Source organism: Mugil cephalus, chromosome 7 (assembly GCF_022458985.1).
Source record: "Mugil cephalus isolate CIBA_MC_2020 chromosome 7, CIBA_Mcephalus_1.1, whole genome shotgun sequence".
Taxonomy (NCBI): Eukaryota; Metazoa; Chordata; class Actinopteri; order Mugiliformes; family Mugilidae; genus Mugil; species Mugil cephalus.
The window spans coordinates 18,038,469-18,058,646 of record NC_061776.1 but is presented as its reverse complement, the minus strand read 5'-3'; the positions used below and the strand labels follow the sequence as shown (position 1 = coordinate 18,058,646).

The 20,178-nt window shown below is 44.9% G+C and overlaps 1 protein-coding gene across 10 annotated transcripts in view; it reads left to right on the top strand.

Annotated features, from left to right (window-relative positions):
* LOC125010557 (myomegalin-like) overlaps positions 1-20,178 on the top strand; it is a 40,059-nt gene that overhangs the window by 4,110 nt on the left and 15,771 nt on the right. For 4 of the 10 annotated variants that reach the window (XM_047589285.1, XM_047589278.1, XM_047589284.1 and 1 more), the window contains exons 1-15: positions 13,077-15,053; positions 16,425-16,562; positions 16,663-16,782; positions 16,891-16,983; positions 17,087-17,311; positions 17,410-17,568; positions 17,665-17,766; positions 18,208-18,345; positions 18,512-18,691; positions 18,849-19,043; positions 19,147-19,329; positions 19,415-19,525; positions 19,623-19,703; positions 19,799-19,902; positions 19,997-20,139. In XM_047589285.1, coding sequence (XP_047445241.1) covers positions 13,770-15,053; positions 16,425-16,562; positions 16,663-16,782; positions 16,891-16,983; positions 17,087-17,311; positions 17,410-17,568; positions 17,665-17,766; positions 18,208-18,345; positions 18,512-18,691; positions 18,849-19,043; positions 19,147-19,329; positions 19,415-19,525; positions 19,623-19,703; positions 19,799-19,902; positions 19,997-20,139 — 3,256 coding nt within the window. In that variant the 5' untranslated portion in view covers positions 13,077-13,769. Of the gene's footprint in view, positions 1-1,349; positions 1,461-6,271; positions 6,349-8,925; positions 9,050-9,133; positions 9,292-9,374; positions 9,532-10,062; positions 10,117-13,075; positions 15,054-16,424; positions 16,563-16,662; positions 16,783-16,890; positions 16,984-17,086; positions 17,312-17,409; positions 17,569-17,664; positions 17,767-18,207; positions 18,346-18,511; positions 18,692-18,848; positions 19,044-19,146; positions 19,330-19,414; positions 19,526-19,622; positions 19,704-19,798; positions 19,903-19,996; positions 20,140-20,178 lie in introns of those variants that run through there. The other 6 variants (XM_047589283.1, XM_047589282.1, XM_047589281.1 and 3 more) reach the window with 3 other exon arrangements.

Genomic DNA, 20,178 nt, shown 5'->3' with positions numbered 1-20,178 from the left:
TCACTCACTAGCTAGCTTCAGCTTGTTGTTAAGTCTGCTTGTTGCTCCTGGTTACGTGAGGTGTTTTTGTTGTTGCTGTTTTCTTTCTCCAAACTAAATCTACTTAGACTGAACCTTGATGGTAGCAGTCATCCCCAGCAGGATGCAGCCTGACACAGGCACACAAAAAACACAAAAACAGTTTAGGAACAGCTCGAAAAACACGAGGAACAGCACAAGTTGTTGATCTGCCCTAGATAGCAAAAACTGAGCTGTGGGATGCACTGGAACAAGCCTGATCCTCTGCTCCTCCTCTGAACCCATAGGACCCAAAGACCCTCACTAATAACATTCTGTTGCCAGACAACACAGGACGTCCATGTCCATTCTCTGAGGAGTCACAATTGTTTTGGAGGCTCAAGGGAGATCTACACAATATTAGGAAGGTGGTCATAATGTTACGCCTCATCGCTGTATGTATCACAAAAGAAATTAGTTCATTGGCTCAGCTGGAAAAATACCCAAATAAGTACCGCTGAGATTGTCCCTAATCAGCAGAACAGTAATGATTATATAACATGGAGGCCGGTGAGAACAGAGCTGCAGCTGTTCTGTTAACAAGGATCAACATCCACACTCCAAAATCTCAAAATAACTGTTGATTAACTGGATTTGCGTTCAGTTGCGTTTGAAGGGAAGCACGCAAAATGAAAAGAACAGAAAGCAACCCCCTCATTTAAGCCTCCACGCTCTTGTCAGGTCCTTATTTTTTGCTTTCGGCTCTCCCCTTTAGCAGAGGGGTGAGATTTACCTCCATATCACAAGTGCCCGTGAGCCTTTTACCTCCCCCCCTTTTCTCTGTCCCTCCTCCCCTCTTCTCCCGTTCCACCCTTCTCCCCTGGCAGTCTGGGATTCCAGGGATGTCTCCTCCTGTAAAATAAGCTCCTGTCCCGTCCCCAGGCAGACCACAACGCACCATGGAGCTGACAGGGCTGCATCTCTGACCGCCGGGCTGCAGAGTAGCCCTCTGCACCGCCAACACCCCTGTAGACACTAGAGCGTGTGTGTGTTAGTTTTAGTGTCTGTGTGTGTGGTTTTGTAGATAGTGTCCTCATGGCCTTTTAGCAGCGAGGATGCCACTTTGTAAATAGTTTTTTTTTTTCCTTGATTTTTCACATTATGTTCTTTTGGAAAAGGACATATCTGTGACCCGAGGACATGCCTTTAATGTCCTTTAAAACGGACTCCGTATTCCCCTGTGTTGCGGAGATGTCGAAGATGACTGTTCATTTCTGATCTATAACGGACATGTCAAGCCGTGTCGGTGCTTTTTGACGGTCATGTCTAACGGTTACCGTACTTTATCGCAGCACCTGAATGACCTGAAGAAGGAGAACTTCAGCCTCAAGCTCCGCATCTACTTCCTGGAGGAGAGGATACAGCAGAAGTACGAGGAGAGCAGCGAAGATGTCTACCGTACGGTGAGTAGGGCAGCCCTCCTCTTACCTGTCTGACACAAGATGAATAATACGATGAGCTGTTTCTCCTTTAGAGGAAAAAAAAAGGATCAGAGTCAGTTGATGTTTTTCCTTTGTTGAAAGGTCACCTGTGTCTTTCCCATTGATATTTGTGAATTGCGTTTACTGAGCCTCCTCCTGTTTGTTGACCCAGCTGTTGCGCTGATCAGATTGAGCTGACACAACCTATCATGAGTCTGTTTAACTAAGTTCTTGTTTTAAAGTGTATATAGAGTCCTCTTTGTGCAGGAACTTTAATTTGATGCAGTTTGTTTTTTTGTTGAGTAGCTGTCTTTTGATGTCCCATGTTGAGATGTGTTAGGATTTTTTGCCATTGGTTTAATTGAATTAATTAATCTAATCCAACCAAACAACCCAGAGATACTTGAACACAAATTAGAGTTCAGTTTCAGCTTTGATTAAATGAACAAATAAAAGCACAAGTCTGGGAGTGTTTTTTTTTCTTTTTAGTACCGACCGAAATGAGTCATCTGCACCAAATAAATAAATAAAGTAAATTGTAACCTTTAATTGTCCCACAATGGGGAAATTATGTTCCTGCTGTTTGACCCATTCATTTGTTCACACACTAGTGTGTACAGTCGGAGTGGTGGGCTGCAGCCTCAGGTGGGTTGCGCCCGGGGAGTAAATTGGGGGTTAGGCGCTTGCTCAGTGCCCCACATCCATGGAGAGGGTGGGAGGCAAACCTCGGACTGCACTTCTAACCACCACACAGCTCCCACAAGTACCAGACAGATCTGAAAGTGGGCATCCAATTTTTGGTCAGATGAGTTTTCTTACTCCTGGATGCACCAGAACAGTATGTCTCACGTTGTCCTGCAGTGAGGTGCACACATTAGTCTTTGGAGCAATGACAGTTTAGTTATTGAAGTGGCATTTGGCAAAAGACCCTTAAGGCTCATTTAGGACTCTGCGGGACATAGACACTGTAACCAAAGCACGTAGCCTACCTCTGCGTGAGCCATTTATATTTGTGCTTTGTCAGTGTGGCTCGCTCAGTAAAAACAGCCCATTTTCTACTTCCTGCATAACTTTCAACAATGGCAACTGAAGCTTTCACAAAAATTTGCATCTCTTGAGAGGTTCACGTCAGCTGCAGCGTTACGGTCTGCGTAGGCTTTGTACTGACACCAGAGCTACGAATCCTAAACTGCCTATTAGTGAGACACTGGAATCGTCAGTGGGACAGATTAGGACCTGTTTTATGAAAAGAGTTGTTACTTTAAAATTTAGTTTCTCTTAAGAAAGCTTCTGTGTTCTTGTTTGTGTTTAGACAACATTTAATCTGCTACAACTGTTTTCATTAAGCATTTTCAGTAGCCACACTGATGACTGCAGCACTTCAGTCATTACTGTGCTTGTGAAATATTCACATGGGTAAGATTATACAATATTACTACAAACTGTTCAGATCAGTTATTGGTCTGTGCTGCTTTAGGCCCTATCTGAAAGTAAATTAAACACTGGTTTCAACCCAAGCAAACATCTTATCATACTGAGAGTACAGTAGACACAAGAACAACTATGTTTCGTAATTGTTGGGACAATTGGGTAACACATCAAAAAGTATAGTTACGACTTCAATATCACAGGTCAGACACATACATTTTGAGTTAGAGAGACTCTTGTACTACTTGTTGTTTGTCTTAGGCCTGTAGTTAAATGAATGCTTATGTTGGCAATCAACAAAACGTATTTATTGAGTCAGTTTTTATTTATAATGTTGAACATCCCTGGTGATTTGCACCCTGTCGAAAAAAATCAAGAAATCCCCTTTGACCTTTCATTTTCTGACATTTTTTTCCAGCGATTACATGAAAACACAATTGATTGGCAGGCGGTTTCACTGTCCATCTCAGTCTTTTGTAGCGTGCCGTGCACACAAATGTGTCGTGTTTGTTTCTAAATGCGTCGTGTCCGTCTGCTGTCGCTCGTGTAAAGCGTGCACCTACTATAAGGTGACCCAGTCAGCTGTCGTCTGTTTGCTCACGCCAGCCAGCATTTAAAAGTCAACTCTGTCTTCACTCCTTTATCCTAAGTCCCTTCTGATCACCGGCAACTATTTGATACGAGAAAACTAAATGGCTGCTTGACGCGGCCAAACAAGGCCTGAGCATTCCTCCACTTATCCTCCACTATTACCGCATGCCGCCACTGATTGAGTAAACTGATCTTGTGTTGTCCAGACGTGCAGCGGGAGTTTAATCCCGGTGCCTCTCGGTTTCCTGCTCTGGATGTGAGCGAAGGTTAATCAGATGAATCGCTTTTTATTGGATCTTTGTTCAGGAGACGTTATCAGATTCTAAATGCTTGTGTTGAGTGTCAGTGTCCCCGTCCTCTCTCTGTAACATTTCAGTGTAATACAGTACAGACTAGGTGTGTTGGTCCTCAGCACATAGTGATCTCTGTGAGAGCTGGACAAGCTCTATTTATAGAAACAGGCTTCGGTGTGCTGATTTATTTATCACACGTATTCATACGAGCAACTCCGTATTCCACGTGTTTGCACGTTTCTCTTCTGTTTTAGTCAAAGCAGATCACTGATAACATTATAATTTAATAAAGTATTTAAGACGCCTCATTGAGATGTTGCTTGAGCTGCAGATAAAAGTCAAATAGTCGCAGACCCAAATGAGTCTAATTTGCAAACATAGAAGCAATTTTCTTTTTTGAGAAACTTGAGCTTGTGTGAATATTTCTCATTTATACTAAAAATCACAGTTCTAAAATTCAGGCGTTGATTAATTTTAAACCTAGTTGTGAAACTCTTTACTAGGAATTAAAACAGAAATAGCAGGATCATCATCATTCATCATAATTTAAACGATAATGTCTCACTAGTGTGTGTTCAGTTACAATGGTGCTTGTATGTTTGGTTTGTGCGTGCTGGTGCTGCCGGGGTTTTAACTGCGGCGTCCTCCTGGTTAAAAGTGGATCTGTTGCTGAGGGGCCGCCCGGCCAGGAGAGACCGAAGTAGCAGGTGCACAGCAATGGGTGACTATATATAGAGCTGTTTTCAAGATGGGAAGACGTCTTTCTTACTGTAAACCACACTGTTGACACACAACCAGGAATGCATGTTCCGCTTACGTGTGGGGTACGTTATTTATTATCGGAGAGTTTAGGCAAGTCATCTACCACCATTAGCTGCACAGCACGGGTCCCATCAGATAATATTTTAAGGCGTAGTTGCTGCTCCCTTTTAGGTCACTCAGTAAGGTTTGGAGAAACATTAATGATCAATAGAAGACATTAAATTCATTACTTTCTAAACATGCGATACAGATTTCTTTACTCTTGAACTGACATGTAAATGTTTAGTCTTAAATTATCATCTTATACCTTTTAATAAACATTTTTCTCACTTTTAGCCTCACACAACTTTAAGAATATTTTCATTAAATGGATTTTGGGCTGCGTGTTGCTGTTATTTTCTTAATCAGTGGTTGTGCTAATAGGTTTCTTGACTGATCATTTGCTATAAGACTGTGACATATGTCCATCACAGTCTCCCCACAGTCTTCAGGTCATACTGATGTCACAAAAGCAGGCGGCCTTTATTACTGACTTGTTCTGAAATTGAATTTCACAAGCAAAATATTGTCCAGATTTTGGTATTTTATTATTGGTAAGTTATTTCATTTCTGAAAATTAAGAAAATCATGATGTAATACGTATCATATTATGTCTATATGATATGTCATATCCCACTCTGGGCTGATACCCACAACAATACCTTAATCACGTGTCCAGAAGGATGTTGGGTGTGTGTTGAGCATTCATGCTCCCTTTCAGTGAGATCTTTTCAGTGGATTTCATGCTGCATGTGTAAGGACAGGGACTGTTAAGACACTGCATGGAGGCCCATTAAAACACTGCAAACGAGTAAAGAAAGAACAAGAGAAATTGTCCAAGCTTGACTGAGACGAGTAACATCAGCATCTGATCTGAGTCCAGCGGACAGAAGCCGACAGATAAACCGTCCTGAGATCAGAATGGAAAAAATGAGCCCCCCCCTCATTCCCCCTGTTTAAAAGCTGTGCCCCTCAGCCAGGTTTAAGAGCACTGATTGGCCTCCTGATATGTCCCCCCCGCCACGGACCCCTGGAAGTAAACAAACTGTGGAGTTCAGCCTTTGGCCCAATGGATGAATATCTGAGCTGCCTGGAATTCTCCTGCTCTAAATATACCGGGCATGACAGCACGGTCAGATGTTCTGTACCGAGGACACACAACACCCGCCAGCCGTGATTCACACAGCAGAGTCACGGTGACTACAGTGTGATGGAGAGATGCGCTTGTAAGGAGGAGACATATTGAGTGCTAAAGGTGTGAGGGACAGAAGGTGGAACACTGACATTCACACAGACCCAGTAAACATTCGCTGTCGTGAAATTCAGAGCTGTACATGTTAACAGCACTTTATAATACAAAAAATATATTTCTCTTCGTTTAAATACAACACAGTTCAGTCGTTCATTACATTATTGACAAGATGTGCTTATAATGCCATGTTTAAATGTTTCTTGACCATCACAATGAAACATTACTCAAATGTTTTACTTCCACCACAAAACAGGACAACATTTTATTCCTCTAAGGAGTGGAATAAAAACTTTGACGATTATCCACTGTTGTTTATTCTCCTGTCTCTTGTGTGTTGTCATTGAGATGTTGCTGCTGAAATTCGTTCTGCTCTTTGCTGAACACGTCTTCCATTAACTGATTCCCTCTTCGCACTTTGTCTGTTGCAGAACATCGAGCTGAAGGTGGAAGTAGAGAGCTTGAAGCAGGAGCTCCAAGAGAAACAGGACCTTCTGGACAAAGCCCTGTAAGTCCACCAGTATTTTTTCCTTTTTTTAGAATTTGCAGATACTGTGAAATTCAAGCATAATGTTGATTTTTTTTTGTTTGTTTTTTTAGATTGTAAATGTTAATGGTTTTGTTTCTGTTACTATACAGATGCACCAAAGATCACTTAACTGAAAAGGTGCATTTATCTTTGGAAGTGTCACAGTGTAATACGCCCTTTCTTCTACTTAACATCGCTCATCAGTCACAGACAAGACAGACAGGCATCAGCTGCCTCTCTCCACTGACACACCCTTCAGGATCAGCTTGTGCAATATATCAAACTCTCTTCTCTCTTGTGGGCTTTGATAAACAGAGTAAAGTGTGTACCCGCGAATACACAAGCTGCTCCCTGTATCTGCTCCCCCTCTATTTTCTGGTGGGCTTTGACAGCACAGACGAATTTCTTTCGTGACTCATGAAAGACATGTGCGCCTGTGTTCCCGTGTGCTTGCACGACTCTGCGGAGCAGTGTTCCCACTAGAGATTATCTGTGATTCTGCACACAGTCCTGTCTTAACTCATACTCAACGCCTCATATCTCTGCTCATGAGCCATGCAGCTGGTGGTAGAGATAACGTACACACGTACTGTGTGCGCAAAACAGTCGGCAGGTAGTCAGTCACTGCAGCCTGCCATGTAACCCTACCCACAACCTTGGACGTTTCACTGTATGTTGGCGTTTTAATAGTCACGGAGCTAAATAATTGTGTTCAAATGGTTGCTGAGGTGACTGGCTAGACGTCAACCCTTTCCACCCTGGTGGCCTCTGAACCTGGTCCAAGCTGCACCTGTTATTAAAACTCAGCTGAGTTCTGAGTGTGACGCATTCAGCGAAGAGGCCAAATAAATCTTCTGCTGCTAAAGTGGATGTAGTGTGGTTTTGATTTATTTTACCAAATGAATGCAATCGTTTTCATTGGCTCAGTGTTATTAGGATGTAAATCACAGTTTTAACATAATGGTTATGATTCTCTTAGAGCTGAATTTAGGGCCAATTGAAATCATTTAGAGATTCATTTAGTTTTTTACCATGTTGATTCCTTTTAAGAAGAATTCTGCTGCTGTGTGCTCAGCTTTTTTGCTCCATGCTTTAACAGATGTTGTCAGTGTGTGTGGCTTATGCTTCATACTAGTTTGACCTTCTATTAGTTTGATTTAACAAATTGGCGAGGGCTAGGCTGCTTAAAGGTCATAGCTGCTGACCTTTGAATCAGTAATGTTCATCACTGGATCTTATTACTGGTTTCTATTTTAGTCACTATTGTCATTTCCTCTCTGCACATCCTGTAGCACTGAGACGTAAAAAGGAGGTGAACCACTCTTCTGTGTGAGAACATTTTAAGTTATTACCATCTGATTTGTATTCTGCTTCCCTCAGGTGTGCTGTTTAATGTTTATTTTCCCTGATGTCGTGTTGTAAAGACAACATCAGTTACAGCAGCTCAGAGTCTTAACAGAGCTCAATTACTAAATAGTCTTCCTTCTGAGTTCTTGCAGAAAGCGTGGTATGTGGATTGAGACACTTGACCACGGCACAGACACTGACTTTACTCAGACGGGTTCAAAATATCCCAGTTATCCGAGCTGCTGCATGTGGTGGATAAAGTTAAAAACGTATGTAGAGACGGTCCAGAACAGAACTCATGGCGACAGAGCGGCGTGTGCCATTCTGGGAGCAGGAATTCTGGGATACGGCCGCTGACTGACTAAGTGATATAGACAGATGCTCGCACAGTTGGAGTCTGAAGGAGAGAGGGTGTCGTGACCTTGTGAGAGAACACAAAGGCAGATTTCACACTTCAGACTGAAGTTTAAAATGCCATGCTTGTATGTGCTGTCGCTTTAACCGGTTTATTACATACATCACACATCACATAAGCCTCTATATAAACCCAGTTATTGCCTTAAGATGCTTTGAGTAGGAATAAGAATGTTGTTTATGAACACTGCCTCGCACACATCACGTCTGTGACAGTGTATGACAAAAGCGCCTCCGCCATGAGTGTGATGCTTACTCAATCTCTGCTATAAGTAGAAGAGCGTAGGGGAATCCCATGGGCACCGCAGCAGACACAAAAAGGATGACATCATATTATTTCTTGGCTCTTGCTACTGCCTCCATCACGTCCTAAAACAGACTCTGCTGCTTATATGTGCGCACTTTCAAATCCTTTATGGAACTTTATTTAACTCATTATAACAGGTAAAAGGTTCACTCGAGATCTATGATGTACTTTAACGCCGGTTAAACTCGTCTCTAATTAACGTTTGTAGTTAAAAAACTAAATATGAGCAGCAGATATATTGATTGATATTTACAACTGGCAAGGAAGGACAGCAAGAGAGCATGCAAAGAAGCAGGGTAAAGATATAGCCACGTAACTTAAACATTAATTACCTGCAGCTAATGTAATCTACTATTACTGACAACCCTTTTACCTGCAACAACAACAGTAACATATGACAGTCATAAGTAAGAAGCTATTGTTATATATCAGTATGAACTGATCTGGTTGATGTGTTGATGAGCTCTGACTTTTTTTTCTCTCTCCAGCACAACAGCAGAGAGCTTGACCAATCACAATGAGGCGGAGTTACAGAGACGGTGTCAAGAGAGGCAGCAGGAAATCGACCACATGCAGCAGGTGCTCGAGACAAAGATCCAGCTCCTGCAGGAGGTTTGTTTACTCACATCTGCAGCCGATGACAGTAGTACACGCGCCCCCACACTTTGCAAAATCGTAACTTTTTTTTTTGTGCAGGAGGCCCAGCTAGCACGCAGCGAGGCTGAGAGGATGGCCTCACTGGCTGGATCACACTCCCACGCTTCCCTCCTCTCTTTAGACACCGCCATGGAGGAGATCCCAGAGGATGAGAGGCCTCCCACCATCCTGTCCCCGTCCAACACCAACAAAGACAGGTGCAGAACACTAAACGCTGTGAACATCAATCTAATTAAATAGTTCCTTCGTGGTTACTGACCGTGCCTCTGTCCGTGTTCAGGTTAATAGAAGAACTGATTAAAGAGCTTCGTTCCAAAGAGACGCTCATCACAGAGCTCTGTGGTGAGAAGACGACCCTCACACTCAGGGTGGGAGAGCTCGAGGGACAAGTTCAGGAGCTATCCTCATCTCTGCTACAGAAGGACAAGGATGTTGAGGTAGATATGGTTTTCATTTCTGCTTCAGTTCATACCTTACATATAAAATCATCCTTATTTTAGCTGAGTTTTGGCCAGTGGTTTCTTTTCACTAACCAGAGAACATGTAGGAACACTACATTAAATGTCTATTAATACAAACCTTGAGTACTTTTTATTAGCCTTCTAATTTTACTACATTCCTATGGACCACCATGACTGCTGTGGTCAGACCTCTGTTCCAGAAAGGGGCTCCCGAAGCAGCATATGTGGGATTCCTCTGCCTTATTTTAACAGCTATTCGTGTGGGTCACAAGATCTGTCTGCATGCACTAAATACTACTTGAACAAACATGTGCGGACAAAGAAATTACTGACACACTAAAAAGCATCTGGCCATCTGCTGAAACCAAACATTTGTCATTTCTGTGCTCACGTTTCAGTGTGTGTGCTGTTCCTGCATACATTATAAGACTGAATATAGTTACTGGTCTTTTAGCGCAGACGTTGGTTCGTGCATCAGCTTAATCACATGTCTCTTCTATCACACAGTTCTATCAGGAGGAACTGGGTCAAGAGAGGCTACGCATCGAACAGGAGATGCAGGTATGTGTGGCCAAGATCTGAGAATTTCACGGTCGCATTTACAACAACGTTGGGTCATTATACCTCACTTGTCATTTTAGAGTTCTCCACTAAGTGTCAGAACAGCACCACAGTTGTCATAGTTGAAGTGGCAGAGGACTTTGCCAGACAGACTCTGCCTCCTTATGGAGAAGTACGACATCGCATGTTCGCACAAGAGCCAACAACCTGTTTTTGAATTATATTAGTGTGTAAGGTGATGCATATTTATTAATTGGAAGAATAAGAGCTCCTAGTACAAAAGCAACAAACTGTAAGATTCTTATTTTACACAAATTATATCTAATCCAGTGAAACATAAAGTTTTCTTGTATTTGTTCAGTCTAACTCCCAAATCAAACCAGACTGACAGTTGACACATTTATGCATACATGAACAAGTACATTTGTAATCTAAAGTTAGCAAACATAAAGAAGAGGAACGGTATGCTGTGGATGTTGCAGCGTATAAAGCTTTCGGTGAAAGTACAGGTCATCTTACAAACGGTTTATTACATCTCACGACGTGCCAGAATCACATTACATTCACAGGCCAAAGCTGCAGGGACGTCCCCAAGGACACATTTCTCTCTTGACACATAATGAAACTACGAATGGATAGAGACCATTAACTTGACAGCAGTTCACTCTAACACAGACAGAATCTTTACCTCGTTAGCATGAATTAATAACCGTCAAAACAATTGTGCCATTAGTGTGTCGGCTGTAGCCTAAGTGAATCTGCTGCAAACACATTTGTTGTTGCTCCTGCATTTCTCACAAGCAGTGTGTTGTTGTCAAAGGGGGGAGGGGGGGCAGGCTTTTTAACTTGTAAATCAGCTTTGAATGAGAGATGCAAATATACTCGATAAGCAGGCTTGATGCTCAGATTTCACACCGGATGCATGTGCACATAAAGATGTGTGTTAGCGTGGAATAAACAGAATGAAGAATAAACAAAGCAGGATGTACAATCAATGATGAGATCGATGTCTGTCCTCTGTGTTCCCAGGGGAACAGTGAAATAGTGTGTTTGGATGTGATTCAGCCCAACACATGATGTTCGCTGACTTTTCACCGTGGCATTGTTGGTTCTGGTTTGTTGTGCCCTTGGTTGCATTTGCATCTCCACACAGGGATCAAAAGAGGTCTTGTAGGAGCTGGAGTCTTGTGTGTGTGTGTGTGTGTGTGTGTGTGTGTGTGTGTGTTCATGTGAGTGTTAGTTTCAACCATGTGCTCTGTTTCAAATGTGCGTGCGTGCATGCAGGCATCTCGGCTGCTAGCAGCTCAGAGCCTCTGGTTTCAGCCAGGTTGTCAATAGGTCAGGTTGACCTTTGAGTGCTCATCGACCCCAACACTGATATCAAGTTGTCTTCTCTCAGAGAGACACCCGCCATTAGTTCCTAATTAGTTCCCCAGACACCACAGACATTTAGCCAATATGTCTGCCGAGAGGAGGACACAATAGGAGGATACAATATCAAAGACATATCTTTTCTCTTATCTATTATTTTCAACTTGTTATTGGTAAAGTAAGCAGTACCATTTCTGAATATTCCTTTTCTCAGTAAAATTGAACTAGTCTCATATGTGGCTGTCTGCAGCATAAAATATTTATAGAAAACTGCTCAAGCTCATAAATTGACGATCGGATAATTAGCAATTTTGAGACATAAGGTCTCACAGCTCAGACTCACACGTTCACGAGGCTGTAGAGGATCACACCCTGTTCTGGCGCAATGGAACCGAGTGTGAAAGTATCAAAATGTTCCCCGAGGGATTTTGCTCGAAATATCTGTCTAGAGCTCACAGCGTGACAGCGTGACCATCTGCTTATTCACCCCCGGGAAAAACAAAAATGATGGTCTGTGCAGGGATGAAACTGCACAGTCAAAAGCAGGATAGAGGTCCCCTTGTTTGGCCATCACAGCGTGATCCTTGTTTGAATATAGCACCAAGGCAGCAGGAAATAATAATTAACTTGAGGCAATAGCATATTCACTCAGTTTTCTGAAGAGGGCGCTATAATGGCTAAAACTTGATTGTTGTGCTACAGTAATGTTGAATGAATGCAGGAATATGCCAGCAAGTTGGCAAGTCAAGTAAACCTGCAACATTTCTAACTGATGTGTCATTTTGTTTTTGTCAAAAGGTATATGGTAACAAATGGTCACGTGACCCACAACAATAATGTGCTTAATGGGTCTGCTGTTGCTGCTGCTGTCTTTTTAGTGAACACACTTCAAGTTATAAAAGTGTAATCAAAACTGTAAAACCTTAATGATAAGCAATATTTACTGATAGCTGCCATGTTTAACATTTATCTGGGTCAATACGAGTTCAGATAGATAGATAGATAGATAGATAGATAGATAGATAGATAGATAGATAGATAGATAGATAGATAGATAGATAGATAGTATCGCATCTCATTACACATGTTTTTGTATAAAACGATTTTGTACATTTCCTTAAGTATATGAAGTTGTGCCGTATACCTGTAAGTACTGTGGGAATACGCTAAATCTGTCTGTGACTGTTCCCATGTGAGTAAAGCTCATTTGAACTTGAAAATAAACAAATAGTGCGTCTCCCTGTTAGAGGCATTTAATTTGAACGAGCGTCATGCTTCCGAGCATTTCACCTGTTCAGTCAGGCGACCACAGCTTAGTAAACCTAGCACGAGCAAGTAACAAATTCCCAGGGGGAAACACTTTGTCTGTGTACCAATAAAACCACAAACAGAGCTGGGATTTTCTGCGGATGCGTTTATATTTGTGTTTGACAGTGAGAATGTGCTGTTTTGAATCGGCAACACGGTGAATATTCAGCTCTGAGCATCCATATGCGACTGGTGTGGATTCCTCCACCCCCGTTTTTTCCCCTGAATGGTGCGCTCCGCCGCTGCAGGTCTGGCTCAGGAAACCACATCGTTATCCGCCCGGAGGAGCTCCGACTACGCGGAGGATGGGTCCCGGTGTGTGTGTGTGTAGCTGTGGGTAACAGCTCTGAAATGAACGGACGGTCTCCTCTTCGGACACAGATACCGGTGGAGGAGTTCGAGGATTGTCCCGGGACGTCTGTGTGCGTTACTGTGCGCCCGCGCAAAGGCCGGCGGATGATCACAGCTCCCCGGTCACGATGAACCTGGCAGCGCGTTGTGCGGCTCGTGTGTCCGTGACACCGGAATGATGGTGCAGAGGCGCGTGCGGCTCTGCCGGGAAATGCGAAACATGAGTTTAATGACAGCGAGAGATGTTACGGAGAGAAACGACGCATCGGCTCGAAGACATACATAACATGACCGGTGTGCGCCATTACCCAGATGCACCTGCACCTACAATAAATGAACGGTGGTCGTGAGCTGATGGATACCTTTCAGTGACAAGGACATTATCTGTTGATCTGTCCCGCCAAGAGCCACACGTGTAACGATTCTCTAAGACTTGTCTACCTCTTCTCATTTTTAACTTATTGTCATTTACTGTATTTCTTTTTCTGTGATCATTTTTCCCCTCTGATGAGCATTATGCCATTTTGATGTTCACAAGGGATCAAAGTCGTTATATTATGTCTTCATGATGCAGTAGCTGTAATATTCTACCAACATAAACCTTTGGAACTGTTGATCACAAGATGAAGGAGGCGTGTCGGATCTGTGGACGGGATCTCTGCGGTAACCAGCGGCGATGGATCTTCCACCCTACTGCCAAACTCAACCTTCAGGTGCTGCTGTCTCATGCTCTGGGTCGAGAGCTGACGCGGGATGGCAGAGGAGAGTTTGCCTGCTCCAAATGCATCTTCATGCTGGACCGCATGTACCGCTTTGACACAGTCATCGCCCGCGTGGAGGCCCTGTCCATTGAGAGGTTGCAACGACTGCTGCAGGAGAAACACAGGCTGAGGCAGTGTATCAGTGGGCTTTACAGAAAGACAAATTCAGAGGAAGGCGCTCTAACAATAACTGGGACAAATGAAAGACCGGGAGACGGGATGGTGGACATTTCAGGTCTCACCCATGCAAAGTACTGTGCTCTTCTCCAGGAGGATCTGGTCTACTCTTTGTATGAGTCCTGGGCAGATGACAGTCTGGACTTCGACCATCATCACCACCCTCAGTGTCCCGTTGCTCTGGGGTCAGAGGTTACAGTCGGAGGCTCACATCGCTATGTACCCACCACTCCGAGGAAGTGTCGGGGATGTTCCTACTTGCGGGTGGCGGACTCTGACTATGAAGCTGTCTGTAAGGTGCCCAGGAAGTTGGCACGGAGTATTTCCTGTGGGCCATCAACCAGGTATTCAGCCAGCGTTGCTGGAGGGAGCGTGATTGGAGGAGGTAGGGAAAGCGAGATAAAACAAGTGGAAGAATCGGACGAACCTCTGTCCTCTCTAACTCTGGTCCCTGAATCTCAGGACCCTTCCAGGACATCAGACAGTGAGCACACTCTGGCGGGACGGGCTAGCTCCAGCCCCTCTGTAGCATCCCTTGAGATGGCTGGAGCCACAACAGATGGACCGCTGAGTTCCCCCAGGGAAGCAATTGAAGACCAGTTATCTGACTCCCTCTCTGAGGAGCACATGGGACCCCCACATGGCCAAGCCTCTCATGGACCCAGCTTCTCTCTGGCCCTGTGTTTACTGCAAAGCGTTGCCGTCTACCGCCCAGTCCGACGCACCAAGGGGAGCAAGCTGCCAGTCTTGTGCCGACAGAGCTCCCGTAATGGAGGCTCAAGGCTGGGCTTCCCATATGACGTCCCGAGAATGTCTTATGGAACCCCAGACAACAGTGTGGTAACACCCGACCTGGAGACCCCTCTAATCAGACTGGATGTCGGGTCAGATCAGGATTTCTACTTGACTGGCATAGAGGATTTATTGGAAGATTTGTACAAAGAATATCCTCCCCCACGTCCCCACCAGGTATAAAACCTTAACAAGAATGGGGGTGGTGCTGAAAAGTGCTTCACCATTGCAGGGATGACACGCTGACTGTGTGGAGCAGTGAACGCGCTCTGCAGCTGCCTGAGTGAACTAGCCTAACAGGCTTTGATGTTTGACAGTGCAGCCTGCCCACAAAACGATTATTCACACAATCCATCCGCATGTCATTTAAATTCTACCCGCAGCCTCTCCATCCAGCTTTTACCTGGGAGGATGTGAGCTACAATGGTTTTTGTATTGAAATGCCTCACATTACAAGAGCAGTCAGGTACCACTGAGCAGTGAGACACATCACGCCCTAATTACCTAACGTGTGTGCATGAGTGTGCACACATTAAGAGCTCACAAATCAATAAAGCAAACGGCAAAGAGTGGAAACCAGTTCTCCTCTTCAGCGACTGTAAATATCCTATCATTTTAAACCAAAATGTAACATTTAACGTCTTATCTAATCCACTGGTATCGGAACAAGATTTTCAAGGAGCTGTAGATTTACAGCGACCATCACAGCTGCTAAATACTTTGAAGCAGCCCTTGGACAGATGAATATTTCTAGTGTTGCAGAGCAGGATTTTCTGCTCCAGTATGCAAGGACGAGTGTGTGTGTGCAACACGAAAAACATTCTGCTTATTCAAATTACCAAGCCTTCTGTCGCACTTATTGCGATGCGGGCGTATTTGTCTTGAGTTAGATCTGTGTGATGGTCTTTGCGCAGGGTTGGCTGACTAAAGTAGGTTATATGTGGGGAGACATTAAGACAGAGTGACTCCACCACTGGCCTATTTTCAGTCAGAGCCCTTGAGGCAAAGGGAGCCACGCAATGTCAGACCACCCTGGCATCTCAGCGTTGGTTGGCCACTACTGCAACGCTATTTAATGATATCTTCATTTAAAAAAATTATGAGTGAACTTAAGTGTAAATCAGCACATAGGAAAATGCTTGAAAACATTCTTCTTGTAGTTGGAAAAAAGCTGGAAGCATTTATACGCTGGTTATGTGAAGATAAGAGGAGCACTGCACACGCTCACTCGTGTCAGCTCATGCATGCAGATGCTCACAAATCACTTCGGTAGCTCTTTCCTCATCATTTCAGAAATGCGTTAATCCCACATCTTGTGACAATAATAGCTTTTTACACAGTACACATGAATGGTCAAAGTTTATATACTTTGTACACACGCGGTTACGCAATTCACTATGCTTCTTACGCAGCCTGCAACTTCTGTATTTTTCATGAGCTTGAATAATTCACCTGCTGGATTTTCTCAAGAAGATAAATATATGTGTGTTGTTTATAGGTCGAAAGTCACATCAATTTTATTTATTTATTTTGTTTTATTTTTTACAGAACCTTGTTGAAGAGCAGCAGAGTCAACTCAACCAGTACGAGTGTGCGGCCGGCCAGTGTGTCAGCGAGCTGCAGAAGGCCCAGCTCCAGGTCCAGTCCCTGCAGGCCAAGATCCACGAGAGCGAGGCCAACAACATGGTATGGCAAACACAAACGTGTCGTTGCACTTCGATGTGTTTTTTTTACGGCACATCCTGAAGCCTGACGACAACCTGAACGCGCCTGTCTCCATCTGTAGAAGCTGCAGGAGAAGCTGGATGAGATGGAGTGTGAGCTGCGTTCACTTCGCCAGGCTGCTCAGAGCCAGGAAAGAACCATCCAAGGCCTCACTGAGTCCATCACCACCAAGGACAGTGAGGTGCGTGTTTTGGCTGTACACAAAGTGGAAGATGAGCAAAGGTTAATGTGAGATGTTATCGGAACCTGTTGAGAATGTGCTGATATCTGTGATTCATTCTGCCCCAAGGCCCAAGAACTGTACCAGCTGATTGAAGGGCAAAACAACACACTGTGTAAGCTGCAGGAAATGGCCCATCACAACGAGTTGGCTCAGTCCAAGGTGAGACCTGATCCAGAATGATTCCTTAGCAATAGTGAGAAATCTTGTGTTGAATGACAGGACATACCGTTTGTCTTACCAATCTTCGTTATTCCTCCTTCAGGCTCCAGTTGGGGTGAGTGAGTCTTTGACATTCACCCAGCTACAAGATGAGCTGGTGGGGGTGCAGAGCTCCCTGTTCTCCCTTGGTCTGGAGCTGGAGGCCAGCCAGAGGAATCTGAGGCAGAGCCAGAGACAAGGAGACGACCTGTTGAGGTTCAAGGACAGACTCGACTCTGATCTACAAGAGGCTCTGCAGCACAGGGAGGTTACTGAAAAACACAACCAGGTCAGTTTGGGTGCTAATTTTAGAGTAATCCCGAGAATCTGAAAGCAGTCTTAAAGTACAGACGGGGCGGCTTTTTTAACTTCTCGCCTCGGCTGCAGGACCTGCGCTGTACACTTCAGAAAATTCGCTCCGAGCTTCAGGCTAAAGAAGCAGCTCTGAAGGAGAGCGAGGCGGAGAAAGACGTCGTGCTGCAGGATAAAGACAGGAGCGTCGCACAGCTCAAACGCTCTCTGCAGGACAAGGAGCAGCAGTTACAGGTAATATGCACACTTTGCAGACATATACGTGTACATACCCAGATATATATGCATGCGCACATTTCCTATCCTGTCTAAAAATCTTCATACTTTTAGGAGTACGCAGAGATGCTGGAGTCAACAGGAAGCTCCAAACCGAGAGATGCCCTTCTGGAGAAATTAAGGGAGCGTATTAAAGATAGAGACCAAGCTCTGGAGGTAAAACACAAGCTCATATATTCATTGAATCTCGGTAGAACTTGGCTGAAATAACAGGAACATAGAGAATGCTGTTAAAAACTACTATTCTTAAGAACAGTTCCATTTGTACCATAATGTGTGAGTCATGGGACAGTATAAGCTTCCTCAGTGTGATGATAGTGGAAAGCCTTTGCAGCAGAAAAGAACTAAGTATGCGTCTTGCAGCAGTCAGCGGTACTGCAGCATACAGTAAAATTTAATCACCAATACACAGCAAGTGGTAAAACGCATGAGAGGCGTTGGGAACAAACATGAAGTGCTTATTTTGCACATCTCCCCATTTTTTGCTGTTAGCCGGAGTTACAGCTGCAGCAGCTGAAGTCTGCAGTGAAGAATGTGATAACTTAAACATGTCTGCGGTAGCAGATTTGTGACTGTCGTCCACTCTGCTGCCCGCAGCGCTCCATCGACGACAAGTTCCACTGTCTGGAGGAGCGCGAGGGTCAGGTGAGGAGGCTGCAGCTGGCCCTCCGCGAGAAGGAGCGAGACCTGGAGAGACTCCGCTGCATCCTGTCCAACAACGAGGAGACCATCACGGTGAGATCATCGCACACAAACCCTGTTTTTTTTTTTTTTTAAAGTGATCACCCGTCACACTGGTTCAAGTTTCCAAGCAAGCCAGAGCAACGCCACGGTGAGAATCTTGTTGGTGTTTTACGTAAGCTGTAACATTTTCGGTTGCACCTGTGTTCCTGACCTTCAGAGTCTGGACGCCTTGGTGCGTGGTAAAGAGCTGGAGCTGGAGCAGGCAGCTGAGGCCTACAGGAACCTCCAGTGGCTGAAGCAGCAGAGTGAGGAGAAGGAAAGAAACACTCTGAGAGACAAAGACGCCATCATTAACCAGCTACAGGCGGCTCTGCGGGCACGCAGCCAGGAGAGTCAGGTGAAACGCACACAGGCACATCACTTTTGGCCGTTTGCGGGGTTATTTCCAAAGCTCGGAAGACTTGCACATGTCGACAAACCTGTGCTACTCGTTTTACTTTCACATATGTGTCACAAATGTGCTGACGCCGTTCTTTCCGTGTGTGCGCGTGCAGGATCTGACAGCCGCCCTGGTTGCCAGAGTGGAGGCCGGCCCCACCGAGGTGGTGGAGGAGATGAAGGCCCGGCTGGCTCTGAAAGAGAAGCTCTTCCAGGAGCTGTTGTCGGACCGCAGCCGCCAGGCAAACGAACACCAAGCACAGATCCAGGATCTGCTCAACACTCTCAGCTCCAAAGACCAGTATCTACAGGTAGGCCTCGCTGATCGTGAAACAATCGACATGCTATTCACCTATAGATTTGTGCGCAACGAAAAGGAGATTAGAGAAGATTTACTCACTCTTTCTCTCTTAGGATTATTCCTACAGGCTTTCCTTAGTGATTAGTGAGAGGACGGGCCAGCTGCAGGAGCTCCGCAGACAGCTGTCACTAAGAGAGCAGGAACTGTGTGAGCTGAGACGTGACAAGGAGAGAGACATGGGAGGAGAGACAGAACATCTGAGGAGTCTCCTCAAAGAGAAGGAAGCTTTCATCAAGGTATCTGGTTAATCTTGTTTCATCCCTTGTTGTCTCTGATCTGTTACCGGATATTAGCTCTTAGTATATTTTACCTCTGTATCAGGAGCTCATGCAGGCCCAGGAAGAAACCATGCAGCCAAAGGAGGCCGAGGCAGAGATGAAGGCTCTGCAGGAGGAGATGCAGCTGGTGCTGAAGAAGGAGATGGAGGCTCAGGTATTTGTGTGGACCTTGCGATAATGACCTTGTCTTGTTTTTTTTTGTTTTGTTTTTCTGACCTCACGAGTCATGCCGTTGTGTCGCCTCCCTGCAGAAGGAGATCTCTGCTCTGCGTCTGTCTTTGGCTCGACAGCGGTCGGAAGGAGCCGAGACAAAAGACCGCGCCGATCACCAAGTAGGGTTTCACTTCTACTGAGTCCAACAGACTTTTTCTTTGTGTGCACTCCTTAAACTGTCCTTCTCACAACTCCACCTGCCACTTTGATCTAGTGCGTGCTGGAGCAGCTTGTGTCGGAGTACAACAAGCTGAACGATGCCCTGAGGGCAGAAAAGAGATTATACCAAAATCTCACGCACATTCACAAGGGCGACAGGTAAGGAAGCTACACCCAGGTCATGGCAAAATCTAGACTCCCACGAAACAGTAGGTTTTCATGTGCTTTTCTTCTCGTGCTTTTAACTTTTCAGCAACTCAGAGAAGATCCGGGCCCTGCACACTGAGCTAGACTCGGTTCAGGCACTTCGCGGGCAGCTAGAGGAGGTCCTTGCTAGGACCCGTAACATGGCCTTGATGCTGGAGCGGGCGGCTAAAACGCAGCCTGACTTTGGAGGTGGGAATGAGGAGGGTCCAGCCTCCAGGGCTGCAGGCA